At 55.0% G+C, this 27882-nt stretch overlaps 2 protein-coding genes and 2 long non-coding RNA genes across 6 annotated transcripts; 2 read left to right on the top strand and 2 right to left on the bottom strand.

Annotated features, from left to right (window-relative positions):
* Window positions 1-2033: 2033 nt before the first annotated feature.
* On the bottom strand, window positions 2034-9853 carry E2F2 (E2F transcription factor 2). The gene is made up of 6 exons (XM_063177333.1): window positions 9575-9853; window positions 4628-4715; window positions 4057-4276; window positions 3795-3953; window positions 3516-3630; window positions 2034-3276 (listed from the first exon to the last, which is right to left on the bottom strand). The coding sequence occupies exons 1-6, from the start codon at window positions 9851-9853 to the stop codon at window positions 2791-2793; spliced, it is 1347 nt and encodes a 448-aa protein (XP_063033403.1). The 3' UTR covers window positions 2034-2790.
* Window positions 9854-13930: 4077 nt separating this feature from the next.
* On the top strand, window positions 13931-16516 carry LOC134429987 (uncharacterized). Of its 2 annotated transcripts, none has more exons than XR_010030701.1 (3): window positions 13931-14001; window positions 14337-14461; window positions 15299-16516. It is a non-coding gene; the product is annotated as an uncharacterized LOC134429987 (long non-coding RNA). The 2 variants fall into 2 exon arrangements; XR_010030700.1 differs by lacking the exon at window positions 13931-14001 and adding an exon at window positions 14183-14256.
* ID3 (inhibitor of DNA binding 3) lies at window positions 16514-18327 on the bottom strand. The gene is made up of 3 exons (XM_063177414.1): window positions 17797-18327; window positions 17526-17597; window positions 16514-17063 (listed from the first exon to the last, which is right to left on the bottom strand). The coding sequence occupies exons 1-2, from the start codon at window positions 18115-18117 to the stop codon at window positions 17541-17543; spliced, it is 378 nt and encodes a 125-aa protein (XP_063033484.1). The 5' UTR covers window positions 18118-18327; the 3' UTR covers window positions 16514-17063; window positions 17526-17540.
* Window positions 18328-25170: 6843 nt separating this feature from the next.
* On the top strand, window positions 25171-26549 carry LOC134429869 (uncharacterized). 2 transcript variants are annotated; one of them, XR_010030664.1, is made up of 3 exons: window positions 25171-25483; window positions 25978-26145; window positions 26302-26549. It is a non-coding gene; the product is annotated as an uncharacterized LOC134429869 (long non-coding RNA). The 2 variants fall into 2 exon arrangements; XR_010030663.1 differs by having other exon boundaries at window positions 25173-25483; window positions 25974-26145.
* Window positions 26550-27882: the final 1333 nt, after the last annotated feature.

The following is a 27882-nucleotide window of genomic DNA, read 5'->3' on the forward strand; positions in this document are numbered from 1 at the left end:
AATTGAAGTTGGTGTCCCATTCCTATTTATTTGCTCTTCATGGAGGATGGGGAAGCCAGGGCACCTCAGGTGCAGGCAATTAGGTGGAACAGACACTGAGCAAATCCCACTGCAGGACTGGGGTTGTGGACAAACTGGAACAGAAAGGGGCAAAAAGCCTCACTGTGACTGGTTTGCCATTAGAGAGGCCAGCATGAGTGCAATGGGGCTTTGCAGACCCCTCCCCATGCCCCTTGCACTGCTCTCCCATGGTGAATCAGACCCTCGACCCTTTTACTGAGCTAGGAGTGGGGCTCAGTAAAATAGGTATGTGCCTACCCAGGACCAGCCCAAGTCCTCCTCTAACACACTGTTACTGAGGTGCTGAGAGGGACTGGGGTACAGGAATAGCCATCACAAGCCTTGGGTGAACAGCTACGCTTGAAAGATTCCAGCTCTCTGGCACCGGCAGGTAGGCGAGCCCACAGTTTGGGGTATCCTCCCCCCGTTTGGGAGCAGCCAACATCTGCCGAGCTCCCAGGACAGCCCTCGGCAGGGCTCTGGCAGGCAGAGGGTTAAAAGGCTGCAGCCCAGGCAGGACTGGAGCAGCAGGGATTTGGGGTAAGAGCCTCGGAGCAGACAGGCAGCCCCCGATCCCCCCGATCCCCCGGGGTACCTGCGGTCCCTTGGCCGGTGTGGCCCTGCCACCTCCTGGCTGGCCTGGGGACTGCGCGGGCGGGGACAAACCGTCCAGGGGGATCCCCTTTGGCGCGGTGGGACACTCATCCCCACGGGGGATGTGGCCTCTGTGCCCCTCGGCCTGCTCACCTGGCCCGGGGCTCTCCTCCTCCACACCACCAGACTATGCAACGCCAACACGTGCCACGATCCCGGGTACGAGACATCACCAGGTACCATCAGCCATCACTGGGTACCGCCAGAAATCACCCGGGTACTGTTGTTGTATTGTTGTTATTATATTCTTAAAGAGTCCATAGCTTCTGTTCTCTGTAGTGCAATTCCTCGTAGCTTCCAAAGGGGCTCATCCGGGACTCTCGACCCTACCCCTTTTATCCCAGCTATCTTTACAAGCCACAGTTGCTGCCCAACTAAGGACTTCGCAGCTGTGACTCATTTAGAATAGCTGGGACCCACTTATCCAATAATCCAATACATAGGACTCTCACTACATTTCCCCCTTTTTCTATTAGTAACAGATATATATTCAAATACAATATAGATATTCATTAGGACAATATATACTTTTCCCCATGACTCAAAGATCCTCGCAGGGTACCACCACATGCCACAGGACATCATCTGCTACCACTGACCATCACTTTGCCACCAGCACTGGTGGCATCCCCAGGTCACAGGAGACACATGGGGAAGGACCTTACATGGACACAGCTCCCCCAGGATCTTGCTTTGCAGACCTCAAATTGGGGTGCACAAGCCCACCCAGCCCCAAGATCCATAGGGAGCTGAACCCCAGCCTTGGTGGGACTTTTCCTACACTCCTGGTTGGAGGGGCTCTAGCTCAGGCAAAAGCTCAATCCAGCCAGATTTGAGCTGGAAATCACCAATCTGAGCAGGTCAGACTCATTCTCCTCACTCCAGTCAAAGCTTCATCTCCAACCCCTTCTCCACAAGTGCCTACAGAGCAGACTGGCCAGCTAAAAAGCCCCAAACACGGCCATTGAAACAGGAGCAAAACCAGCTCAGCTCCCCTCTCCAGCCAAACCATTCCAACATTTTGCTGCTTAGAGGAAAACAGCCCTTTATAAAACCAAAATTTTATTTTATTTCAACCCCTCCTGGGCAGAAAACATCAAGTGCCACAAGTTTATCCAGGCCAAAACATTCTCACCCACACCATCTCTTGAGCCAACCTAGAGGAGCACCAGCAACCCAAGGAAGGACAACTTAAATAGACCCACTGGCAAATCCAACCCCTCCCAGCCCTGCCAGCCCCACACCAAAGGGGGAACCCGGATAAATACAGTGCAATAATTACAGATATTTAGCAAAGAATGCTACAGTTAAAAGCCCTATCCTACCCCATGTCCCAGGGCTTGTCCCAAGCTGTTTCCCAAGCCCCTCTCTGCCTCCCCCAGGCATACCTGTTCCCAGTACATTCCAGTTTTGATACTGCCAGCACCAGCAACTCCAAGAGGCTGGAGGGAGCTGGTGTGCACTGGGGCAGAGGGGCTGCAGCCCCTCAGGGAATATGGCTCCAAATGAGGCTAGAGATTTGCCAGAGCTTCATCCTTCCCTCATCCAAAGATGACTTCAGCTTTGCTGCCTCAATGGTTTTTTAAGGCTATTCCAGCCGTGGTGGGGAAAATGCCACTGGAAATGACCTGTTGTGACTGTGAAGAAGCAGTTTAACTGAGGAGCAACTGGAATGACCCCAAACCATGACACAGCCCATTCTGGGACGAAGTTTCTCTGCCACCCAAGGGCACCCCTAACCCATGTGGGGCACCCAAAGGCACTCCCAGTCTACCAGCATGCCCAGGGTGGTGGGAGCTTATGGTGGGAATCGGTGCCCCATGGATTTATTGGGGGATGCTGGAATGGGTCCTGGATGGATCACAAGGCACTCTCAGAGCCCAGTGAGGTGACAACCAACCCAGGAAAGTGCAGAGAAGCCACACTGGGTGAGCAACACAAGGCCCCTCTCCCCCCAATCCTCAGAAAACCCAGTACTCCCCAACATACCCCAATCTCTCCAGTCACCCCACAGATTCCACATGCTCAGGACACAAGTGGCCGGAGGGAACAAAGGCAATGGGGACTGGAGGACACTCAGTGCTTCAGCAGGTCTCCCAGGTCATATGTCTCAAAGAGGTCTGTTACACCCTCGCCCTCAAGCCCCCAGAGATAGTCATCCTCTTCCAGGGGGGGCGAGAAAGCAATGAAGGGTCCCAGCTCCAGGTGGGAGGGGGTGTACGGCAGCTGATCCTCTGTCTGCTGCAGAAGGTGGGCAGGGGAGCCCAGGAGCCCAGGCTCCATCTCCAGCAGTGAGCTGGGTCCCCCCTGGATTGGGAGAGGCAGAGATGGGGGTGAGAGAGGAGTTCCTGTGCTGCCCCAGCTCTGGGAGATGGGGTGGAGTGGCTGTGTGGCTGATGGGGAGCTGTTTGTCAGGCAAAGGGGTACAGAGTGGTCCTGTGGGGAAGTGACAGCAGAGGGTACAGGGTGGTCCTTGTTGGGGCTTTCCTCCATGATCTCCTCTGGGCAGAGGTACACCTCGATGGGGCCGTTGGTGCTCTTCAAGTAGAGCTGAAAGTTCTCCTGGGAGGGCAGAATAAGGTTCAGGGGGGACACCCAGAAGGTCACCCATATCCAACTCCACTAGCCCCAACCCATGAGGGATCCAACTGGGGCATTGCAACCCTTGAAGGACCAGCTCAGAGTCAAACAGTCCCATGGAGACACCCCAAAACCACCCAGGGTCATGCTAGGCTGTGTCCTTGGGATACCCTAGAGGGACCCATCAAGCGTGTCACGGATCCAGCAGCACCCACACACACCTTGCTGAAGTCTGGCACCTCCAGCTGCGTCTCAGGGGGAGCCTTCACGGCAATCACCGTCTGCTCCTGGAAGCTGCTGATGGCACGGAGATCCTGGTAGGTGACATATGCCAGCGTGAACAGGGACTAGGTATAGGAAAAGGAGGGGCTGCAAGCAGGACATAACCATTGCATCCCTCCAAGCACCCCCCAAGCCCAGGGGAATACAGCTGGAGGAGAAGGGGCTCAGAGAGATGCCCAAGACACTGCCCTCCCTCCCATCTCCCTCAGCAAGGATATCTCTGGTTGGACTCATTGTCAGCCAGCTGCTGGATCTGCAGGGCACAGTCCTGCACGAGCTGGTCCAGCATCCTCTCTGTCCTAGTCAGTTCGGCCAGTTCCTCATGCAGCACTTGTTGCTTCGCCACCATTGCTGCATCCTCAAAGATCCCTGTCCCCCTGCCAACGGAGATGGCATCTGAGTGATGGCACAGCACACCCTACATGTGTCCCCAAGCTACGTGTCCCCCACCCTGCCCCATCCCTGTGTCCCATCACTTACATCCACTGGATGTGGTTCTTGGATTTCTTGCGGATGAGCTGGATGCCCTCCAGTACATTGGTGATGTCGTAGATGCGACGCTTCTGGACCTCCAGCACCTCGGCAGCTCGGTTCAGATCCACAACACCGTCGGGAGACTCGTTCAGCAAATGGATGAATTTTTTGGTGAGCAGCCCCAGTGAGGTGTCGTAGCGAGTCTTCTCCCCAGGAGACTTGGGGGCTGTGGGGAAAAAAGAGACCGCCCATCCTCTCCTTAATTTGGATGTGGGATGGAGGTAACATGGGGCTAGACATCAGAGGCCACGTTTTCCTTTCTTTAGTGTCAGATTTGGGACAGAGATTATATAGGGTTGGAGAGAAGAGATCTCCCCATCCTCTCCTTAGCCAGGCCCGTGGGATGGAGGTATCACTGGGCTGGACTTGAGAGACCCCCCCCATCCTCTCCTTCATGTGGGATATGGGCAGGAGGTGACATGAGGTAGCGCTAGAGGGGACATGGTTCTAAGAGGGAAGAGAAGTGGGGTCTGCTCCCCCCAGCTTCCCCTGCCCCATCTCACCCCACATCACTTACTCCTGGGGCTGGGGACCTGTGCCAGTGTCCAGCCCTTCCCCTTGGGCGTCCGAAATTCAGGGCCCTCCAGGTCCAGCTTCCTCTTGGCCTGGAGCATGAGAGAAAACCCTGCATTGTGGCCAAGCCAGACACCCATCTCATTTCCCCACACTGCCCCAGGGCCATCAGCCAAGCCCCAGGTGCCATATCCTGGGTGAGGGAATCCTGCAAGAGGCTCATCCAGTTGCAATACTCCTTTTGGGAAGGGGCACAGCAGCACCCAGCAGTGAGGTGAGAGGCCACTGGGAGAACTGGACAGAGAGGAGATAAGGGGTCCTGTCACCTTCCATGACTTCCTGCACACCCTGGCAAGTCACAGGGAACCCACCGGGATTCCCCCTCACCCCCAGCTCCTGGCAGGGCTCCATGTGCTGACCCCTGGGAATGCAGCAGCTCCAAAGCCAGATTCTCACCCTCCCACCCTGCCCACTGGGGGGCAGGATTTCACTTCCCCCCTCCCACCAGGTCATGGTTGAGGCAGCCGAGGGCACCCAGCTGCCACCAGCACACCTGGGACCAGCTGGGTTCAGCCCCCCCGGGACCCCTGGACACGTGTACGCAGCTGGAGGGAAACTGGGGTGAGGGAAATATGCTGGGTTCTGGGAGGGGAGACAAACATCCCTACACCTGCTGTCCCCTCACCATGGCAAGCAGCTCCTTGAAACCCCTCAAGGAACCCTGAGCAGCACTTGGGCAAAGGGCCCCAGGGAAAAATACAGCAGAGTAAATCCACAGGAGAACTGGAAGCTGTCACCAATCCCCCCGCCCCCCCCACCAATACAAACAAATCCCCCAAGACCCCTTCACACGCACAAACACGCGCAGGGTGATTTGTGGAGGAATGCTTTGGCTCAGCAGCAAAAAGAAGCCCCCCAGCCCCATCCCAAGCCCCCAGCAGTACCTGCTCCCAGGCCGGGCTGTCCCACAGGGTCCCTCCCAGTACGTCCCGCATGGCACCCAGGTCCCTGTGCCGGCTCCGACGGCGGCTCCCTTGGGAGCACAATGCACTGTGCAGGGAAGGGTTGGGCACCTCGGCCTCGTTCCCACCCGAGGGGGCTGGTGGGAGAGGCGCCAGGGGCTGTTTTCCTCCCCCCAGGGAGCCAGGTTGGTCCCGAGCTCCTGTGGGAATCTGTTCCCTCCCACCCTTCCCCTAGCAGGTTTTTCCCAGTGAACTTGCCTCCAACCCCAGCCTCGTGGCCCCAGATCTGCCCCGCAGCTGCCGGCACTACAACAGTTAATGCTGAGCGCATGGGAAACACCTGCCTCAGATAAGACCCCATCCATCTGCCAGCACCCTGCCCCCCGCCGGTATCCCTTGCTTCTCCAGCATGGATGGCCATGGCCAATGTATGTTGCCATCACTGTTGGAGAGATCAGCTGCACCCCACCTATCCCAAGTCATGGGGAAACTGAGGCACAGAGCAACCCACAGCAGGTCCTGGTGTTTCCAGAGACCTCCAAAGCCCCCGAATCCCCCATCCCCATGGGTAGGAGGGGATAAAGGGGACTCCTCCTTCCCCAGGTGCAGTTTTGGGGGTTTAGTGGGCTCAGACAGCGGCAGGACCCTGAGTTCTGAGGCCCACCAGCAAGGGACAATGGACAAGGGGCTCCCTCTTGTGACCCAGCTGCCATCCCCTGAGCTGGGCAGGACTAGGCACACAACAGCTGAGTGGGGCACAGCGAGAGGCTCCCAGCACCCTACCGGCACTGGGGGAAGGGTTGGGGGGGGAAGATGAACCAGAGTAGGTAGGGGAACAGGGACCACACCCAAAGACCCCTTCCAAGACGTGGCAGGACCACCCCACACCACTTGCCAGCCCCCATCCATGGCTCTCCAGGATGTGGGAATATACCATCTACACGCAATATGGTGGTGGGAAATCAGGCTTGACCCCAAAATTTCGGGTGTATATAAGGCAGTGAGGGGGCAGGCTGGGCCCCCTGCCAGCTCTGCCTGCCAAGCAGCCCTGAGCCCAGCCCTGGCGCCAGGGGCTACACCCTGAGCCCAGCCCAAGCATCAGAGCATCCCTCAGCCCGCCCGCGGAGGGCTTCTCCTGCCAACCTTCCTTTCAGCAGCATCCGCTGCCTTCTCCGGGCTTGCCCGGGCTCTGCCCGGCCCTTCACAGGGCTCCCCCTGTTCCCTCTTTCACCGGGGGCGTGGGAACGCAGCGCTTGGGGCTGGGTGCCAAGGGCCACTCCAGGATCCTGCTGCTTGTGCTGAGGGGCTGCTGGGTCACACCCCCACAGGTGGGTCCCCCACTGCCTTGAGGTGGCTGAGGGCTAGTAGTGCACGAGAGGCAGACAGGGGAATGGAGGCTGATCCCAGATCTGGGAGACAGTGAGACCACCGTGCACTGGGGAAGCAGACAGTACCCTCAGCCCAGGCGCTGCTCCCTTACTCTAGGGTGCAGCCAACATCTGCATCCCCTCCAACAGCCCCATCCTGGGAGATGTTTCCCGGTAGTGAGGAGTTTTAAAAGCCATAGCCAAAGAAGCCTCTCCAAGGGCAGCAGCACAATCACCACTTGCCCACCCATCCCTCCCCCAAAAATCCCCCCTTTTGCCTATGCAGAAAACCCTTTGATGGGATCAAGGCGGGATGGGACTATGTCACCCCTGTAGAATCTGAGGTGCTGCTGAGCAGGTTCTCCCACAACCCACAGGTGCTGCCCATCTTGGGTGCTCTTTGCACAGATGGCTCAGGCCTGCCAGTTTGTTCAGAACCACAGAGGACTCTTGTCCCTGTTCAGGGTGAGGAGCTGGGATCCCATGGCAGAAACACCCCTCTCTCCAGTGCTCTCGCATAGCCCTAAGCCCCTGTAGAGACCAAACATGGGCAAACACTGATGATGGGATTGGCATGGGCTAAAACCACTCCAAAATACACATTTTTCCCTGAAGGAAAACACATTTAATTACTCCAGAACCCTCAAATTGGAGACTATGGTAAACATAAGGCTTTTTTGGACGGTGAGAGACAACCCATCCTGCTTTCCCGTGGGGTGATAGGCTCCTCCATGTGATCCCAGATCACTCATGTGGCACATAGCCGTTAGGAGCGGCTGCAATTGCCCTGCTTGGGAACTGGGAGGAAAGGCTGGTATCTGATTGCCTGCACACAAAGGCTGTGCCATAAACAGGGTGTGTGCGGCAGGAACCCCAGCTGTCAGGGCTTTGAGCGCCATACTGGGGCTGGAAACAGTATCTTCAGCACCACAAACGGGATAATGGCAGCAGGAAGTGGGGAGAGGGGGGAATGCCTCTCCAAAGCCACCAAGGGGGAGAGAGGAGCGTGTCGTGTCCCCAGTTGTCACATGAGCCCCCAGACCCTGCTCAAGGGATGGTTGTGGGCAACAGCACACGGAACATCTCCTTGTGTGGGTGATGATGGTGGTGATGACAAAGAGGCAGGTAGCCCAAAACGTCTTCATCCCAGATGTCACTTAAGGACAAGCACCTCATGTCCCAAGTGTAACACAAGACCCCCAGGCCACTCCCCAGCCACATTTAGGGGACGGTGGCAGGAAGGAGTACCCTGAGCACTGGAGTGGGTGATGATGATGATGACAAAGGGGCCACTAGCCCAAAACCAGCTCTGCACACCCACAGAAATGGTACTGGGAGTCTGTGGGGTGTTTTTAAGGGAGGGGGCAGAAATGATGGTGTCTTCTTAAACAACAGACCTTGGCAATGCAGGATGTCTCACACAGTTTGGAGACAAAGAGGCCGGAGAGGAGACAGGTGGTCCCAAAGTCCCCCGGGATGGAACTCGAAACAGCCGCATCCAGCCCCCCAGCCATGGTACAAACGGGACGCAAAGACACTCCCTCTCCCTCCGCTGCAGCAATGTCCCCAGCTGGCACCAAGCATCAGGGATTGGGAAAAGGGGAGGGGGCGGGAGAGGAATAAATAAATAAATCAAGCTTTGGGAACACTAAATCAGTGTTAGTGGGGTCTGGGATCTCTCCCAGGACTGAGGAAAACAGAGGCTCACAGTGAGGGCTGGATGTGTGCCCAGGCTGGAGCAGGCAGGAATTAAATGCCAGCTGCTGGCGGGGCCGACGACTCGGAGGGGGCCCTCCGGGAGCAGGGACAGGCTGGGCAGAGCCTCCTATGTGCCCTGACAATGGGCACGGGGCCAGCCTCACTTGTGCCTCACTTTCTCTGTTTAGGGGTAGCTTTGTAGCTTACTGTTGAGCTTTATAAACACAACCGTGACCCCGTGGCTTGGCGGCAGGGATATGGGACAGCAACCCCCTACCCAACTCCCAGCACCAGGGTCTGAGCTATAAAGCCTTGGGGTGATCCATGGAGGATGAGACCCCTCCCAAAAATCTGACATTGCCAGCCCCACTGTAGCCACAGAAAGAAACCAAGCTTAGAAAGCAACCCCTGTTCTGTGTCCCCCCACCTGCCCGGGTCACCTCTGGGGGTCACAGCTCCAAAGTGGGGAGAGCCAGTGGGCACGGCTGGTGCCCCCTGCCCACAGCAGGCAGGGTCTCTGCCTGTACCCATTCCTCATTTCCCCACCATAAAAAGGGCTTCTCAAAGCGCCTGGGATTGCTGACCGGGTGTTGAGGCACAACCCGGACTTTTTGCAAGCTGGAGAAGGGCAATGAGGCCGAAAAAGGCCAAGAAGCGGAAGCTGGAGCCCCGGGCACGCAGGGGCGAGGGGAAGTTGAGAAACATCTGAGCCATTTCTCTGCGACTTCTGATTTCAGACCTCACCCTCCCCCACCCCCAGAAAGACACATTAGAGGGTGCAAACTCCAATATAAGCTGCAAAATTTGAGAGGGGGGCTGTACATGCTGAGGCCACCTACCCCTTGCTCCCCACCCAGCACCATCCCTAGCCTCCCGTGTCCCTGAAGCAGCACCCGAGAAAGAGACGGGATGCAGACATCTTACCGGCAGCCGTCCCGCCGAGGCCGAACAGAGGGTCCTGAGCTCGAGACCTTGGGGGGTGTCACAGAGGCACCCGCCCCGCAAAGCGGGGGCGCTGACAGCCGCTGGCGTGTAGACCTGGGTGAAACAGCCTGCGGATAACGGGGGGCTGCCCAGGCTGGGAGCCCCCGGATCACAGGAGACCATCACTGACATGACCTTCTTCGGGTGGCGGTGGGGAGGCGGGAGGGCGGTACCCCCCCTCCCCGGGGAGGGGGACACTCCCCTGGGGACCCGCAGCATTGCAAAGTCCTTTCTGAGAAGCCCGGCCCGGGGAAGGGGGCAGGAGCACCCCGCGATTCTGTAGCCGGGAGCGGGGGGTCACAATCTCAGCCGGGGCATTTTGGGGGAGCGAGAAGGCGTTCCGGCGGGCGATGTCACCGGCCGGTCCCCAAATTGCCCCCAAAAAAACCCGCAGAGACGAATGCGGCGGCGATGCCGCCGAAACCGGCGGAAAATTCGCTTTTGGCCCCAAAAATCCGTCGCACTGGGGCCATATGGGGCCGGGGTGGCCGGAGAGCGGCCCCGCCTGGGCCGGGACCCCCGTGCCCGGCTCCACTCCCGCCCGATCGCGCCCGGCCCCGAGCGCTTCTTTTCTTTTTCTTTTTTTTTTTTTTTTTCCGTTTTTTTTTTTTTTAAGCGCCAAAACCCGTGCCGCGAAATTCGGAATTCCCGCGGAAAACGCCGCGTGCTGATTGGCTGTCGCCGCCGTGGCCCCGCCTCTCTGCTGCGGCCGGGAGGGACCTTAAAGTGGCCGCGCGGCGGGTGGGGTCATCGATGCAAATAAGGGGATGGACCTTCTTGAGACCACCTGCTGGGGATAGGGGCGCCTGTTTTGGGGGCGGAGGGCTTTTGCGTTGGGCATCAGGACTAGGATACATTTTCTGTTACTTATTTTTTCGAAGATACTCCCCCCCATCAATCTGGTGGGGTCCACCCCGGGGGCTGCGACCCTCCAACCCCATCATCCCGCATTGCTCACTATCTCTTATCTCCATCAAGCCCCAGTCCTCATCTTCTCATCCTTATCCCACCCTTGCCATCGCTCCCCCATCCCTATCCCCAGTTACAGCAACCCAGGGTAGGGGAGAGGGAGCCACCTCTATTTAAAACAAAAATTTTGGCCTCCACCAGCCAGAGGCTGTCAGGTACCTCCCCACCCTGCAGACAGGTGACAGTGCTGTTGGTGGAGGGCAGGGATCTCAGAGGGGCTCAGCATGAGGAGATTTGGCCCCTGGTTCACTCATAGTTCATTCAACCTGCCATCCATTGCTCCACATGCACCCCACCCATGTCCTTAGAATGAATGCACCAGGTCTTCCTGGATAAGTGGAGAGAGAAAAAGGGGATGAAGGGCACCCAAGCCGGCCTACAGGGTATTTCAGAGTGCAGCAGTAACAGGAATCACCGAGGCAATGGCAAACTCCCGAGCAAGGGCAACTCTGACCCTTACTGGCACCAGTAAAAGGCCACCGCAGCTACTGAGAACAGGCCGGGGTTTAATTCTGCTGAAGCAACCAAGCCACAGCAGTTGGTTTCCCTTCGTCCCTCTCTATCACCTTGTTTGTCTCTGTCCCCTGGTTCCTTTCCATTCCCTGATTTGTCTCCATTACCTGGTTGGTAATGGAGACAAATGCCTCCACCCATTCATTCCTCTCCATTTTTCTTCTCTCCATCATTCTCCTCTCCAGGAAGAGCCAACTTCATGCTCAGGTTGGGATAAGGATAATAATGTGCAGAGATGGACTTTTGTGTGAAGAAGCCTCCTGGAATACAGACAGATGGATACACATGCTGGGCATGGCCTCTGCTATGGACAAGGAAGGACACTCAGCTGGGAGAGGCACCTAAAAATGTGCCAGGAGCCTTGGATCAAGGATAGTCATTTGCCTCCCACCGTGCGAGACTTTGAGGCAGAACAAAAGGCCTGGCAGCAGCGACGCTACCCCAGCTGGGCAGTGCAACCCCTGTGCCAGGAGTGTGGCTGAGCTTGGCAAATCAATCCACCCAGACCTTCTTCTCCCTCTCTGTGGGAAGAAGGCAAACCTGTCCTGATCCCAGTGCACAAAGACAAGGCCATGACCAGCAGCGTGGATAAATTTGTGTCAATTGCCTGCCTTGGGCTCGCTCCAGTGGATGACTCTTGGGATAAGGACATTGGGGTATGGGGTGGGCCTGGCAGCTTGTGTCCTCAAATCCTCCAGTTTGGGCAAAGCAGAGGTGACATCCACACATGTTGATAGTGTGACCTCACTGGGGCAAGGGCTGACCCAGAAGGTGCGAAAACTTGTTGGCCCTCATCCCCTCAGCTGTGCTGTGCTGTGAGTCAAGGGCATGTTTCCCACTACCCAATATTTGCTCAATAAGCCTTTTACAGCCATGGCTTTCCATCAGCAAAGTCCTCTCCCATACTGGAAGACACAGATTTGTATCTTCCTGTGACACCAAGGTGTCCAGAAGGGCAGGCCCTGCACCAGCTTCTGGAAAGGACCTTGGAGACTATTTATTTCACTCTGTCATGTTACAGAGGTCTGGAATGACCTCGTGGATGGCCTGAAGCACCCCTAATCAGCCCCTTGAACAGCCTCCTCACCCTGGAGCAAGGTGAAAGATCCCATCACTGTTCTGGCCATAGTGAGAGGAGGAGCCAGGAGACCTCTCCTAGCTTCTCCCCTGAGGGTCTTGGGAGGGTCTGAACTGCACCCCAAAAGCAGGGTGAAGAGCCGATGGCGAAGAACAAGTAATTATGTTGCTTTTTCCAGTGCAGATTCAGCACATGCAATAGTGGCGCTACACCTGGGCTGCTGCATCTCTGCACAGACCAAGAGAGCACCACCAGAGGCTTAGGGATACAGCCCCCACACCATCGCTCACCTCAGGATCTGGAATTTCTTTTGCATATTCAGCTTGGAGGTGAGGGACCTCATCAGGATGCAGAGCACAAGGAGGAGGTTGACTATATCCCAAAAGCAGGGGGCTGAAGCTGGGCTGTGGACCCCAAATGAGATCCCATTCCCTAATTTTCCTCCCCAAGGAACATTCCCAGGAGAGAGAGGGTATAAGGGGTGATGCTGCCCTATGGCTCTGCCCAGACTGGGGGGAACAACTATCCAAAGAGCATGTTATGGGCCACTAGGCAAGCACACGTGGTCAGCAGCCCCCACAGCCCAATGCCACACATCCCTGTGCCTGGAATGGGGGCAACAGAGAAGGTCCCAGTCCTTTCTGAAAGGGCATCAGAGAAGGTCCTGATCCTTCACAAGGAGAACAGCAGAAGAGATCCCAAATCTTGCCGGGATAGGCATCGGGGCAAATCCTGGTCGTTTCCAAGGGTACACCAGAGGAAATCTGAAATCCCAGATCTTCCCGAGGGGAGAACCTTCCCGGTGACCCGGGCTCTTCTTCCTCTGCCCTGGAGACGGCAGCAGCGAGTCACGGCTGCGGGGCCCGCGCCGTTGCGGATCCACCCTCCCTCGTCCCCGACAGATTTTGGGACATGCGTGAAGCCTCAGTCCCACCGTGGGACAAAGCCCTGATGTCACCTGTGGGAGAGGGAAGACCAGGGTTGACAGGAATAAGCGGGTTGGCTACCACGACGGAGGATGGTCTCCATCGGGGTGGGGAGGGAGCAGGAACAGCTTCCTCTAATTCCACAGCATCACTGGGAGGTCCAACCAAGGGGGTGCTGAGCCCCTACGCAGGTTGGTTTGCAGGATGAGCCCTCCTGTGCATACATGCACACGTGTGTAGGCACGTGTGTAAGTGCACTCACGTATGCATACATGCACCACGTAAGTGTGCCTGTATTTTAAGTGTGCACAGACGTCAGTGCCCGTAGGCATTTTGTATGTATTTATGGGCATGGATGTAAATGCATGCATGCGTGTGAGTGTGCCTGGACACGTGTCAGCATCTGAATACACATGTGTGAGTGCACATAGCTGTGTGTAACTGAACACAGTCACGTATGCACATCTGCCCGTGTGACGTGCACTTACACATGCGGGTCAGTGTTCGTAAACACGTGTGTAAGTGCACACAGGTGTGTGCAAATGCACAGTCATGTGTGCATACATGGACACACATGTGAATATGCTCATGCCACACGTGTCAGTGAGTGTATGTGAGTAGACACGCGCGTGTGCACACCCGCGCTCAGCGGCCAGAACCCCCCTCCCCGCGTGAGCGCGCCTGGCCAAGGTCACGCGTGTGCGCGCAGCATCTGTGTCAGCGCGGCTGGCGCGGAGCCGGGCGGGGGGGCCGCGGGGCCAGGCCTTGGCCGGGGCAGCAGCGGGAGGAGGAGGAGAAGGAGGAGGAGGGAAGTGCGGCTCAGACAGCGCGGCGCCAGCAAACACCTGCAAACAGCTCCGGGCACACAATGGCAAATACAGGTGGGAACCGCCGCCTCCGTCAGCGCAGCGATTGCATCAGACTCCGTCGCTTGCCAAGAGGCGAACGAGCCGGATCACGGGCCACCGGCACCGCGGCGGGGCCGCGCTCGACCTTCACCACTCACACCCCCCGGTATTAGTTTTTGCCCTCTTCACCCTCTTTTCTCCACCCCTGCAGTGTAGTTGGGGTGGTAAAAGTAACGCCGGGCTTACTCGGCCAGGAGCATTTTTCTCGTTCCAGCTGTTCTCCCCGAGGTGAATCTCGGCCCTTGCGGCTATTTTTAGCTGCGTGTTTTTCCCGTTTTCTTTACTTAATTTTTTTTTTTTTTAATCAGGGTTTTCCAGGAAAGCATCGGCATCCCACAACAGCCAAGATAAATCTGCTCCATGGGGTAAATCTTCTCCCCGAGGTAAATCCCATCTGCCCCACGGGGTAAATCATCCCATCAAACCCCCTGAGGTAAATCCCAGTCCCAGCAGTTATTTTAGTTATGGGGGGGGGGGGGGGGGATCCTATTTTTTTTTTTTTTTTTTTTTTTTTTTTAAGAGGCGTTTCAAAGAAAGCACTGGACACTGACAGCCCAGTCCAGGGAACTAGTGAGGTCTGAACACGGCTTGTGCCAGAGTCTGGGAATGCCGGGGTAGCTGTTCCGGGCAAAGCGCCGGGATCCATCCACCACGGGGGAGGAGGTAGCGGCCCTGGGAGGCTTCTTGGGAGCTAGAGCCGAACCGCCCACCCTCCCCTGGCCTCGGGAATCCCCTGCACCTGATGCCTGAGAGGGGATAGGGGCAGGGGCCACCTCCAGTCGCCAAGGGCTGCAGTCCCCCTCCACCTCCCCAGTGTCATTTCCATCCAAAAGGCCCCAGCAGGACTGGTTTCTCCCACCCTATCCTAGCCCCACTTCTCCAAGTAACTTCTGCCCCAAAATAGGCTCACTAATGCTCCCACAAGTCCAGGATTTCCACCACCATGTCCAGGATTTCCACCACCATCATCTCTGATGAGGGACCCATTAGGACCTGGGATGGAGTGCTCAGGCTGCAAGAAGCTCCACCTTCCAGGTACCAAGACTCATCCCTGTCCCCTGGCTCATGCTCAGGATGCTTTTCCCACCCATCCCACTTAAATCTCTTTGGCACATCAGCACTGGCACAGCTGGATGACCATGACATCCAGGTGAATGTGGAGACACTCACCCCTAACCCACCCCTTGCCTTTTCCTCCAGAGCCAAAAACCAGTGGAGATAGCAAAAGCTAATTTTTTCACTGTGAGCATAACAGCAGTTCTGTTCCCAGATGCAGTGGTTTCTGGATGGACACCTTCACCTGCCTCTCACCATGCCCGGACAGCCCATGTCACCGCATCCTACCCCATCCAGAGGTGCAGGAGGATACCGTCCCTGGGGAGCCTGGGGACATCAAGCTGGGAGGAGGGAGGAAAGTTCCCAGGGGCTGGTGATCCAGTTGGACCAGGTGGTGCTTTTTGGAAGCTCCACGTGCTGTTTTTCTCTGTGGAAATGCCCATGGACAAGGAGCATTTGGCAGGTGCCTGCTGCACCCCAAGCTCCTGTTCTTCCATTGGGTAGAGTCTGAAGCCAGTGTGTTAGGGCAAAGCTTTGTATCACTCTGTGCTCCGAGACCCTTGTGTCTTCTCCCTTCTCCTCTTCCCATGATGTACCCCTGGACGCTGGAGCACCCTGGGGACACCCCAATGCCAGGGGGCAGGATCCACATCATGCCTGGCTAAGCCCACAGCAGCAAAACCAGAGCCCAGCATAGGGAATAAAGATGATGGTGCTACAGGTGGGGGTGAAGTCAATTTAACTTCATCCTGGGCAGGCCAACACCTTCCCCAGGGAGCATGATCCAGCTCCACAGCTGAGCCAGCCCGGGGTCACATCTGTTCTGCTCCCGGGCCAAAGGGAAACCACAGCATTACCCAAGGAGAGGGAAAAGCATTTTTGCTCCCAACACCTCTTCCTGTAGTGTTGACACAAGAAGATCGGGCCAGGCAGGGGCTGCTCTCTCAATACTACCTGGGGCAGCAAAAGCAGTCCAAAAACTCCTCTACCCATATGTGGTATATCCTGGGGGAGCAACATCACCCCTTCCAGCCCAATAGAAGCTCAAATCCAGTATCATAGCACCTATCAGCCTATTTTCACATGGCTAAAAGTGGAAAAAAGCGTATTTTTCCCTCCTTCCCAGGGCTCCAGCTACACTTCTAGATGGTCCCCGGGGCTGCAGCACCATCTTCACTCTTTCAGTATCAGGTAAGCACAACGGCACACAAACTAGCTGGCAGCCACCTCGGCCAGGAACGAGCAGCCCAGGGTTAATTCCTCCCATACCTGAGCTGACATTTCAATGCTATTACACAATTATGGAGATTCCTACTGTAACCCTAGAAGTTCCCATCAAAGTTTGGTAGGCTCCCACCCCCCAGGGGGTTTTCCCACCCAGAGGTACACCCCAGCTCCTTCCATCCCAGCGATGAAGGAGAAAAACCAATCAAAATTATCTGGTTTTTATTATGCAAAAATGATAACTTTTATAAAAAGTTTATAAAGCAAGTACAAGGCATATTCGCAGAAAATCACCTTCCTGCACAAAAGGTAGAAAAAGTTATACTCTAGTATAGAGCTCCACAATACACGAGGCCACAGCCCCAGACAGTTTAGTTCATACTCAAGAATGTTTGTTCCCCCCTCCCCAAAGCCCCCTAATCCCCACCCCGCCATCCCATTAAACACCTTTAAAAAAAAGGACTCGCTGCTATAATCCAAAAATATACAGACAACCTCCGCTTCATCATCAGTCCATCATTAAAAATATCTCATGGGAATTCGGGTCCCAAACTGGGATGCTGAGCTCCGTGGGTGGGATGCTGGCGGTGGAAGGCTGGGGGGGGTCGGAACCAGCCGCTCCCCACTCGCGGTGCCCGGGCCCGGGGGAGGCGATGCCGGGGCCGGTAGGTCGCAGACAGCCCGGCGCCACGGAGGAAGCTGCTATTTACCTCCGGCTGATAACGAACCAGGAACCGACACTCGCTGCCTGTTTGCTAATTGGCACAGGGAGGTGAGAGAACAGAGGGGGAGGGAGGAGAAAAAAATAATAGTGGTAATTAGTGCGGTGGTAAGTGGAGTTGGGGATGGAAATTTGGGAAGAGAGGGTGGGAGCCAGGAAACCAAGTTCCTCGGGGACTGTATCTGGCTCCCGGCTGGGAATGCTGGGGGTGGGTTGGTGCTGGAGTTCAGGTGGCAGACTTGGGGGGAGTGCAGAAAAGGGGAGCACTGGTCTGCATTATTTGGATCGGTATCGGTGGTGGGGTGCGCGTGGTGAAAAACTGGGGCGAGGGAAATTAGAGAGAGGGGAGCATGGGTTGCTGCGGTTTGGCCGGCTGGGGATTTTGATGCTGGGGGCGGGAGGAGGCCCCAGGACGCCACCTGGGCTGTGGGCACATGGGGAGGGGGGGACTGGGCTGCGGATGATGGTGGCGGTGGTGATCGGAGGCGACACTCACCTGGTGGAGGTGGCGTTAGTGACACAAACTTCTCTCGTCTTTGGTGCGGAGTTCTGAGGCGAGTTCAGCCGCCTGGAGAGAAAAGGGACGGGCTTAAGATTACCCCGGCAGCGGGTGGTCCCCACTCCTCCCCACCCACTCCTCCCCATTCCCCACCAACACACTCGGGGACCCAGCAGCACCCCTGTCCCGACTTGTTATCACCTCCGACCTAACAGATCCTCTCTCCCCAAATCGACATACCTAGCCCCTAGTCCGAAGCGACCCTTACCTTAAGGGAAAATAGGGTGGCCTCGGAGGAGGGGTCGCGGCCCTTGGACCCCTCCTCCAGCACAATTTGGAGGTCGAAGATGTAGTCTATGACGTGCTGCAGGATCTCCACCTGGCTCACCTTGGTGCCTTGAGGGATGCCCGGCACCAGCTCCCGCAATTTGGAATAGCAGTCGTTCATATCGTAGAGCAAGTTCATGGGCTCTTCCAAGGCCGGGCTCTTGTTGTGGCTGCCCCGGGCGATGGCTAAACTCTGCTCCGAGAGGCAGCAAACAGCCTCGTAGCAGCTCCGGACGGATCGCACCGGGCTGATGGCTTTCATGGTGGGCTCAGAGCAGGTCTGGAGATGCAGGACGGGAGGATGCCTAGGAGCCTCAGGGGCTGTCGCGGCAGCGGAGGTTTTGCTGGGACCTTCGAGCACCAGACCGCCAAAGAGGGGAGGCTCTGAGAGCTTTGACTCTCACCCCCTGGACCCCCAACTTTCGTACTTCGCTGGTGATCGGAGAGGGTCGGGGAAAACGGGACGCGCGCGCGCCGTCATTATATAGGCAGCGCCGCTTGACCGCGCCCACCACATGCAAATTTTGATCAACGCAACCCCCTTTTATGTAAAATAACCATTAATCTCTTCCCTTTTATGTTAACGATGCCCTAAACCCCGCCTCCGAGGGTCAATGAAGCATCAAACTCCACCCCTACACATAAATGAAGTCTTAAACCCCTCTACCTCACCCCCCCGGTCCCCCCCCAGCCCCCCAGATTGACCCTTGGTGGCCCGACGGGGGATGACACGACCACGCAGGTCCCCCTCCCCATGGCCAGACCCGCCAAACCTCTTGGGGATTATCCCTCCCTAACCCCTTCAAAACCCTAGCACCCCGAAACTGTCCCACTCCCCTTCCCAGTGAATTGCCCCTATTTTTAGACAGGACGATGGGGTTTCCCACCTCCCAACCTCCCTGTTTTAAGGAAATTAGTGCCGCCCTTTTCCTCAATCCGCTTCTCATCTGACCTCCAGACTTTCTGGCGTCAGGAATTATCTTGTGACCAGCAGAAAAAAATTAATTGCGGTAAAACTGAGGTTACGATGGAGAAACCAGATTTAGGTCAGCGCCTGCGAGAAGCCTGGAAGGTTTTTTATTTTGGAGGTGGGAGACGAGATTTATAGGCAAAGGGTTATCCCTAGCAGAAGTGATTGGCGGCGGGGGGGGGGGGGGGGGGGGGGGCGGGCGGGCAGGATATGAAGGAAACTACCCTTCTACCATAGCTGCCTTAAAACTTACAGAATCAGAGAATGTTCACAGAAAAAGCCCAAAGCTGGAGCGATCTGGGGTCCCGGGTGGGTGTCACTGCAGCGGGTGGCACGTGGAGGGGTCCCGCAGTAGCGACAGCCCTGCAACACCCCGACGGCGAGTCAGGATGAGCCTAAGGGAAAAATCCTCTCTCCCCCAAATATTGACTTTGGTGGGATTTAGTTATGGGGTTGTTGTGGGGGCTTGGTTATGAAAGTGCAGGAAGGGAATGTTACAGCCAAGAGGGTTGGAGGGAGGCGCTCTGGGAGCCTGCTTGGCCCAGGGGTCCCTGATAATGACGGGGGCAGGGGGCTGAGGGTACAGAGACCTGGACCAAATTACTCCTGCCCACGGCAGCGATTTATTCTAGATCTGCCCAGATCCCAGTTTGGTAGTGCTGGGGTTTATTTCCACCCCCAAAGGGGTCTGGGGACTGCAGGCTGGAGGGCACCCCTCCTCCCACATCTCCCCCAAGCCATGAGCTGCTCAACAAAAAAACCTTGAAAGCCGCATCCAACACTCTTTGTGCTTGGATTATTTTTGTACCTTTTATTTTTCTCTCCACTCCCCCCCCCCATCTCCCCGAACCCCCCACCTCACTCGTTATGACTTTCCTGGGAAATCACCTCTGTGTAAAGGATAGCAGCTTGGGAAGATGCATAATTACCCTCATTAACCAACTCCCCCCCTCCCCCCAAAAAAACCCGAACAAAATAAAGTTAAAAAAGAATTAAACATCTTTTAAAAATAAATTATTACTGTAAAACTTCATGAAATTAACACAGATCTTTAAAACGTTTACAAAACATTTAGAAACTCTTTTCAGACCACCACCTGAATCCTTCTTATGACTTCCCCTCAATACAAAACAGCAGCGTACAGCCTCTGCTTATTCCCATACACCCCCTCTCATTTCCCAAGGGATGGCGGGGGGGGGGGGGGGGGGGCGCTGAAAGGCTTCAGAGGGACTGGGAGGGGAGCTTTTGTTTGCAGGGGGGTTTTGTTGGCGGCGGTTCCCACAGGCCCTGCCTGGGCGGCGGGACCCGCTGCCTTTGCCCAGCTGTGGCCCGGGCCCTCCAGCTGTGTTGATCTAACTCCCGGCCCCAGACAGCCTGGCGCCAGCCCTGCGCACGTCATGCATTCACAGAGGGATGCGTGGCCAAGGCAACCTCCCCCCGCGCCTCCCCCCGCACCGCCACCGCCACGGCCACGCTGCCGCCGTATTCCAGGGGGAGTCATTCCAATCCTGGGATACCCCAAGTGTGCGAGAGGGCTGGGAGCACAAGAATGCTTTTATCTGATCACCCCAAGTTTGTGTCACAACCCCTCATTCGCCCGGATGGGTCACTTCACTTTTGACTGGGACAAAGCGGCGCTTTTAGGGTGCCCTTGCGGTGTCAGCTCCGGGTTTGGGGTGTCCTTATGCAGTGGCTGCAGGAGGAGTGGATTTCTTGGTGTGGAGAACAGAAAATGGGGGAGGAAGGGAGTGGGCATGCTCTGGAGCATGATGATTTCGTGGTGAAAGGGCCCACACTGGGTGTTTTGTTAAAATGAAAAGGAAAAGAAGCAGCAGAAGAAGCAGGAGCTGGGATTTTTCACCTCAGCAAGCACCCCAAAATGATACCAAAAAGCCCCTTGTGGGACGGGTGACCATGTACATCACTACAGCTCAGCTATTGCTCCCTACCCACCTTTCTCCTTTTCCTGGGAACAGATTTTTAATTCCAGGGGATTTGCTCATGCTGCAAATATCTGCAAAGGTCCTCAAAACTTGGGGAGCCTCACAAGTAGCTGCTTCCCCCCACCCCAAAATAATCTGCCCCTTGGGTTTGGGTTTGGTTTGATTTTTTTTCCCCTCTGAAATAAGTCACTGTAGGTGACAGGATGTGAGGGATGTAACATGGAGTGCAAATGGCCAGATTTGGCCTGGCTGCTGCAGGGCGGGGAGGGCGAGTGTGGGGGTCCCTGTGTCCTGGGGGAACACCACCAGCATTTTGGGAGGAATTTCTTGTGTTTTGGAAGCTGGGGGCTGTCTGGAAGCCCTGGTTGCAGGGCAGGGATTTGACGGGAGAGGAGAGGAATGGAGATGTGGCAGGCTGCCCAAGGCAGCTACAAAGGGAAGAAGGGCTCTTCCCCAGGGGTCATCTGGATTCTTTTTCAGATGGGGCTGAGGTATAAATCCCATTTACCAGGGATCTTCAGAGACCTTCAGGATCTTTCAAGAGCAAGGGAAGCTGAGGGACCTGGCTGGCTTGCTCTGGCTCAGCCCAAATGGGAACAAAAACTCAGAGATTAATTTACAGATTTTTGGAGATGCTTCAAGCCACCCCCCCCCCCCCCCCATCCCCATCTTGGGCACCCACATGGCACACCACAGCAGCACTTTGAGGGAGTTGTGGTACTGGAGAAGAAATCTAGATGGAAACTCAAGGGAAAAAAGGGATTCTGGCTTCTTAAAGGGCTCTGGGATCTCTTTCCCACATTATCCCAAAGGCCATGGGGAGGCAGTCCAGTACCATTTGGTGATCCTGCTGAACACTGTGTGGCAGCTCTCTTGACATTTCAATTTGTGCTGGGGCCAAGTGCTCCTGGATGGACAGCGAGTCCAAGATAGGCAAGGACAGGCAGTGACAGGCATTGTGGCCCTGCTCTGGCCATTAGTCATGCAGAGAATGCGCTGACAGGTTCCTGTGTAGTTTGACAAACCATCCCTGGGGTCCCCATAGCCACAGTGACTCCCCTATATTGAGCTGCGATGTCCCAGATTTGGGGTGTTTCAGGATCAATGGAGATTATAAATTGGAGCTGGGAGATTGGATGGATGGATGGATGGATGGATGGATGGATGGATGGATGGATGGATGGATGGATGGATGGATGTTAGTCCACAGCCCATGCAGAAAGGAGCCTGGCTCCTTTTTGAGGATCTGTGCCTCAGTTTACCGCCTTCACCCACCACAGGGACCCTCTGACAGAGCCAGACAATGCCAGAGGCTCAGTAATGGGTCATGAATGGGGCTGGATGAGCAGACAAATGGCAGAGAATTAGGGGGGGAAAAGGAGTGGCATCTACACCCAAAAAGCAGCATTGAGGTGCCCTGCCCCCCCAAGCCATGTCACTAGGAGACCTGATCCAGCCCTGGGGAATGTGCAGCTGTTTGTGCACGCGATTAGCCCCAGGACCCTCCCCTCAGCCTGAGCCCAACCTAGCCTGGAGGCAGCACCAAGGACAGTCCCTGCTGGTGATCATTGGGGACCAAGTGAACACCATGAGGCATTACCTTGTTCCAGAGTACTCAAGGGAGGGAGAGGAACACTCTCATCTCTCTGGAAGGGAACCAGGAACTGTGACATGAACTGTGGCCAAGCTGCTCAGTCACTGTCCATGCCTCAGTTTCCCCACACTTCCTCTCATCCAAAGCCCTGTGAAGAGCAGAGCCATGTCTCCCTCACCCTCAGAGCCAGAGGGAACCATATATTCCCATGAGGAGTCACAGCTGCTTCTTCAGGGCAAACCCTGGACATCTCTGTTCCCTGCAGAGGAGAGGCTGGGACATTTGGAACATCCCTGGGTAGTACCCAGAGTGGGGAGAGACAGTGAGGTTGGGCCTAGGCGGTGTTGGGCAGGCAGCAGTGGCTGTTCCCAGCACCAGGATTCTCCTCAGCTGCTTCCTGCTGCCCTATCTCACGGGCGCATCTGGGGAGCTGGGAGCAGTGCTTCCACTGCCACTGCTTCCTGTGCCAACCCCCCTGCCCCAGCCACCGTCCTCATCATCTCCCCCCATGGCTGGACAGACCCCACTCTTCCCCTCCCCACCCCTGACACGGTAGCAGCCCCTCTGAGTCCATCTGCACCCTGAGGGGTCTTTTCCCTCCTGGGACCCTTTTGGGGCACCCCCAATGTTACCCTAATGAGCATCACATCCTCATGTTACCCTAAGGGGGCCAAGACTGATCAGCTCATGCCATGTGACCCCCATAACCCAGGCCTTGTTGAGGGGGTCCATGAGGGTGTCCCCAGCAGGGTAAGTGCTGAGGTGCTGCTGTGCCACTGCTGGAGATACACTCACAATTTGGTGCTCAACCCACCCCTTGCTCTGCTCCCTTCTCTCTCCAAAATCTTTTTGATTTCTCCCTTCCCAAATTGCATCCCTGCAAAAGGAGGAGGAGGATGGGGCTGGGGGTGCAAAGGCTGCAAGCGTGAACAACCCTGGCTGCTGCGGGTGTGGAGACACTGGGCCCAGAGGAGCCTGGGCCCTGCTGCCACTGCCAGGGTGACAGTGAAGCAACTCCCACAATATCCTCAGGGGGCTGGGGTGCAGCAGCAGGGGGGCAATGGGCACCCAAACCTGGCACTGTCTGCCACAGCCTCCCCGCAAACATGGGGTGCTGCAACCCTGGCATGGTCCAAAGCGGGGAAACAGGCTTGGGGACGAGGAGCCCAGCCTGTGTTATGTTGGGGTCCCAGGAGGAGTTCTGCTGCTCCCTGTAATCCCAGCCCCCAATCCCTCCCTTTCTCAGCACCCCAAATTGCTCCTCCCTGTTCCTGCTGTGCTGCAGGATGTGGCATTGCCAGGCTGCCCTTACTATAATCAGAGGCTGTTACAACTCATCACACCCCCCACCCTACATTGCCTAGCCCTAAATCACACCAACCCTAGCAACCCTCCTCCAGAAAACCTGACACACATCCCCAAAACCCTTAAACCTCCCAGATCCTCTCCAAAACCCAACACAAGCCTCTGGCCAAGCCATCCATCCCCACTACCCCCAGAAAGCCACATCACCCAGCATCACACAAAAGAGCCCCTCCATGGAAAAACATGGTGGGGAGTGGGGGGAGAGATGTTTTATCTTGGCCTCCATCTGCCCCTAATAAGGCAGGTTTATTTTTAGTGGAGGTGAAAGTCAGAGCCACCAGCTCAAGAGCTTTTTCCACTCACATCTGCATTTGTACAATTTGGGTTTCCTGTTGTGGTTTCGGTGCTTTTCAAACCTGCCCAAATTGTTATTTTCTTTGCTCGGCAACGAGCGACACAGATCGCTCCCTCTGTATCCTCAGTATAAATATCTTGCCAGCATCCCCTGCCCCTCTCTAATCTCTCCATTCATCTGGCCCCTGACATGCTGATATCTTGGAATGGGGTCCAAGCCTCCTCATGGGGCTGGGATGCAGGTGAAAGTTCAGACTGGACCAAATAATTCCTGCCCTATATTGTGCCTTTCCAGCCCCAGTGTGTGATGAGATGCCACTCTTCAGACTCTGAGTAGGCAAACTGAGATAGGCACGGTGTCAGTGCTGTAGTTTGTGGATGGTGGACCAACAAGCCTTTGTTATCATTCTTTCTTTTCCTATTCTTAGCTAGCCTTCTGATGAAATCCTTTCTTCTATTCTTTCAGCATAGTTTTAATATAATATATATCATAAAATAATAAATCAAGCCTTCTGAAACATGGAGTCAAATCCTCATCTCTTCCCGCATCCTAAGAGTCCTGTGAACACTGTCACACCAGGCTGTGATGGAGGAGCAGATGAGTGGGGAATGAGGGGGGGTCATGCTGGGTTACTCTCCCCCAGAGAGACCAAAAGCTGTCAGAAAATTCACACGGAGGGGTGGGTGTAGAACACCAAAACCTGTCAAGTTTTTCGTTTTTATAGGTATTGGCAAAGATTTGGAATTTATCTCTAAAACCATTTGGAAAGAATGATTTGGAAAGAATCTATCCGTTCTGTTGTACACAGGAATGTAGGAAACTCTGATTAGAGATGCGTAGTCGTTTTGAAACCAATGTTATAACGTTTTTACCTAGGAATGAACCAATCAAATGCCCTTAAACTGTAGGAACAGCTGCTGGGCCCGAAGGGAATAAATACAAAAGGTTCTCCGGCAGCTTCAGCCTCCGTTCCCTGCCTGCCCCAAGGCGCGTCCAGCCCGGCCCGGGCAGGGGGGCGCTGCTGCCGCCTTGTGGGCACAGGGCGGTACTGTGCACAGAGGGGAGCTGTGAAGCACAGTTAGGAGAGCAAAGGGGCGTGGCCGGGCTTGAGCCGCCGCCGTGCGGGGCGGTGGCTGGGAAGAACGACATCGGCGGGGCCGGTTTCGGCGGGCGGCGGAGGCGCGGACGGTACAGAGCTGCTGCCATTTCAAGATGGCGAAGCGCCCGCGTAGCAGGACCCTGCATGAACCGGGCCGGGCTCCGGCCACACACAAGATGGCGGCCGCGGCAGGACTCCGGAAGAGACGTCGCCGCCGCTCCCTGCCGCTGTTCGCGGGGCTCCGGTGCCGCTGACCCCGCCAACCGTTTTTCTCCCGCCGGGAAAAGCAGCAGAAAATGGCGCTGAGAGCGCGGGATCGGCGTCGGGACCGGGTTGAGGCAGCCGGCAAGAGAAACGCCTGTGTGAGGAATGGGGATGCTTAAGGGTACCACAACAAAGATGGCGGCTCGGCCGGGGGTGGCTTCTGCCAGTACCAAAGATTGCGGAGAGGAAATCCAGGAGAAATGGGTGCTGGGATCCTGGGCTTGCCAGACACGTTTTGTACTTGATTGCAAGGCAGTTTTCCTGCCTCTGCAGGGGTGAAAACTGGAAAGGGGAGAGAAAAAACCCTTACTTTTTACGCCACACCCAAGATGGCGTCTCGGGACGGCACTCACTTGCCCCTCCAATAATGGCGGCAGTGTGCTCATGCGCCTTGGGTAGGGAGAAAAGGGCGGTACAGAAAGTATAAAATATAAACTATATATGAGAAGGAGTAAAAGCTCTGTGTCACGTGCAGCAGTAGAAAATTTCAGGCTCCCAGGGAATAAATAGTTTTCTTTAAATCATTATAGTTTTGGGTTTACTCCCAGGTAGCCTGAAAGTTACTACTGCTGCTTTTTTATTCTAAAGCTAGAAAGGAAAACCAAGATCAGTAATACACGGAAAGAAAGAAAGAAACGCACTGAGCGGCTCCAAGTTCGGCCGAAGCGAGCCGAGCCGCGCCGAAGAGGCGAATGCAGCCGACAAAAGCCGAGTTTAGCCGATAATAGCCGAATTTAGCCGAGCAGCTGTGAGCCTTGTGGTGAGCGTGCATCATTGCTAGCTTGGGATTGAGTGAAATGCGCTAAGGAAACCAGCTCTGGGGAGGAGGGGGGAAGGGAGAGGGCGAGGAGGAAGGGAGAGGGGGAGGGAAATCCTCTCTTAACATTTACCAATTCTGTCAAACTCATCACGACAGGACAACGCGAAGACTGAAAGTGTAAGAAGATGTGGAGGGAAACAGAGAATCTGACACGAGCATCGAATGCACGAGTGCACGAATTTTGCTTTTTGCTTGGATTTAAACTCAGAAGTTGAAAGGAATTTGGGAATGAGAAGGGATATTTCAGAAGGAGAAGAAGTTGTTGTAACAGTCCTGGCAAAATCTTTTGTTCTAGCTAATAAAAGAAGTTAGTTTAAATAAATAAATAAAAAAGTGTGGTTTTTTTTTTCTTCACTACTATATTCATTACTGGTATATGGCATCTTGTTTTATTTCTTGGTATAATTAACTCTGTGTAAATTGTTTTTTGAGTGAAGCTAATTTTCTGGATGGGTTGGTTTGTATTTGAGGTAGGATTGATTTCAATAGGTTTCTTTCACAGACTTCTGATAGGTATTACTGGGATTTTGGTTTTGTTTACTGTATGTATAAAGATACAGATTTGGTAGGGCCAGCTCAGCTGCTGGAGTTTTGGGTGTTAATTTATTAAATGGCTTTTGTTAAATACAGAGTAATTATGTAAGTTAACAGCAAATTACACAATTACCCAATTTATCTAGCTATGCTAATTAATCACAAAGTTTTATATCTTACCATTTTTCTGTCCTTCTGCTCTGAGTAGTTGTTGCAAAAAAGAAAGTGCTGTTATTTTTCTGAGAGTTTTCTTCTATAACAAGCCCTTTACTCCTCTTAAATTCAGGTCAGATGAGTCAAACAGCTGCAGCTGCTCTGAGGGCTTGGTGGGATTCGCCCCCTCCCTTTTCCTGGGTGCCATGGGAATGAGAGGTGGGCACCATCAGGGGTATATTAACCCCAGCCGTGGCTGAGGGGCTTCATACCCTCTCTGGGATGTGCTGGGGTAAGAGCTCTCCTCTCATTTCAGTGAAGAGGCTTTTTCAGCTCATCTCAGCTTGTTTCCAGCAGGTGTTTCTGGGCATCTAAAGCACAGAGGCTTGGAAGAGACTGTGAGAAAAACAGCATGGAATACAGGGAGTGTTTATGTTCGTTATTTTGGGGTTTGTGTTTAGGGGTGGTGAAATGCATTTACAATTTCTGGTGTTGTGCTTCTTTTGTTTTTGTAGGTTTTTGGTTGTTTTCTTTTTTTTTTTTTTTTTTTTTTTTTTTTTGGTGGGGGGGGTTAGGAGGAATACAGCTTCCAGAGATTCCATTTCCACAGAATCCTGAGATTGTTAAGCACAACACTTTTTTCAGCAGATTCATCATGTCACAAGAGGGATCTGCCCAGTGTCAAAAATGCAAAAATGATGTTGGAGATTGAGGCTTCAGATGAATTGTGGGTTGTGACTGGGAGAGGGAGGGCGAACAGGTATCCAGGTAGGAGTTATTGGGAGGGTGCTTGCAGGCAGCAGGGTGAGAAAGGGTGTTTATTTGAGGCCCCCCCTACAAGGCTTCTCAGAAGCCTAGCAGAGGTTTTCACATGTCTTACAGCACACAAGGTAATCCACTGCACTCACAGGAATGCCATTTAACTTTGCCTTTCTCTAACCCAGGTGCCACTCCTAATAAAGGCCACAGCCTTGGAATCAGGATGAAGCT

The sequence above is a fragment of the Melospiza melodia genome, chromosome 27 (assembly GCF_035770615.1).
Source record: "Melospiza melodia melodia isolate bMelMel2 chromosome 27, bMelMel2.pri, whole genome shotgun sequence".
Taxonomy (NCBI): Eukaryota; Metazoa; Chordata; class Aves; order Passeriformes; family Passerellidae; genus Melospiza; species Melospiza melodia.

What these genes read in the sequence shown, in the direction of transcription:
- E2F2 (XM_063177333.1), bottom strand. Translation starts at nt 9,853, where the DNA reads ATGCTGCGGGTCCCCAGGGGAGTGTCCCCCTCCCCGGGGAGGGGGGGT. An exon ending in CCTCGGCGGGACGGCTGCCG is followed by an intron (nt 4,716 to 9,574) that starts GTAAGATGTCTG and finishes CTCATGCTCCAG; the next exon opens with GCCAAGAGGAAGCTGGACCT. An exon ending in AAGAACCACATCCAGTGGAT is followed by an intron (nt 3,954 to 4,056) that starts GTAAGTGATGGG and finishes CTCCGTTGGCAG; the next exon opens with GGGGACAGGGATCTTTGAGG.
- ID3 (XM_063177414.1), bottom strand. Translation starts at nt 18,117, where the DNA reads ATGAAAGCCATCAGCCCGGTGCGATCCGTCCGGAGCTGCTACGAGGCT. An exon ending in CCACCCTATTTTCCCTTAAG is followed by an intron (nt 17,598 to 17,796) that starts GTAAGGGTCGCT and finishes TTTTCTCTCCAG; the next exon opens with GCGGCTGAACTCGCCTCAGA.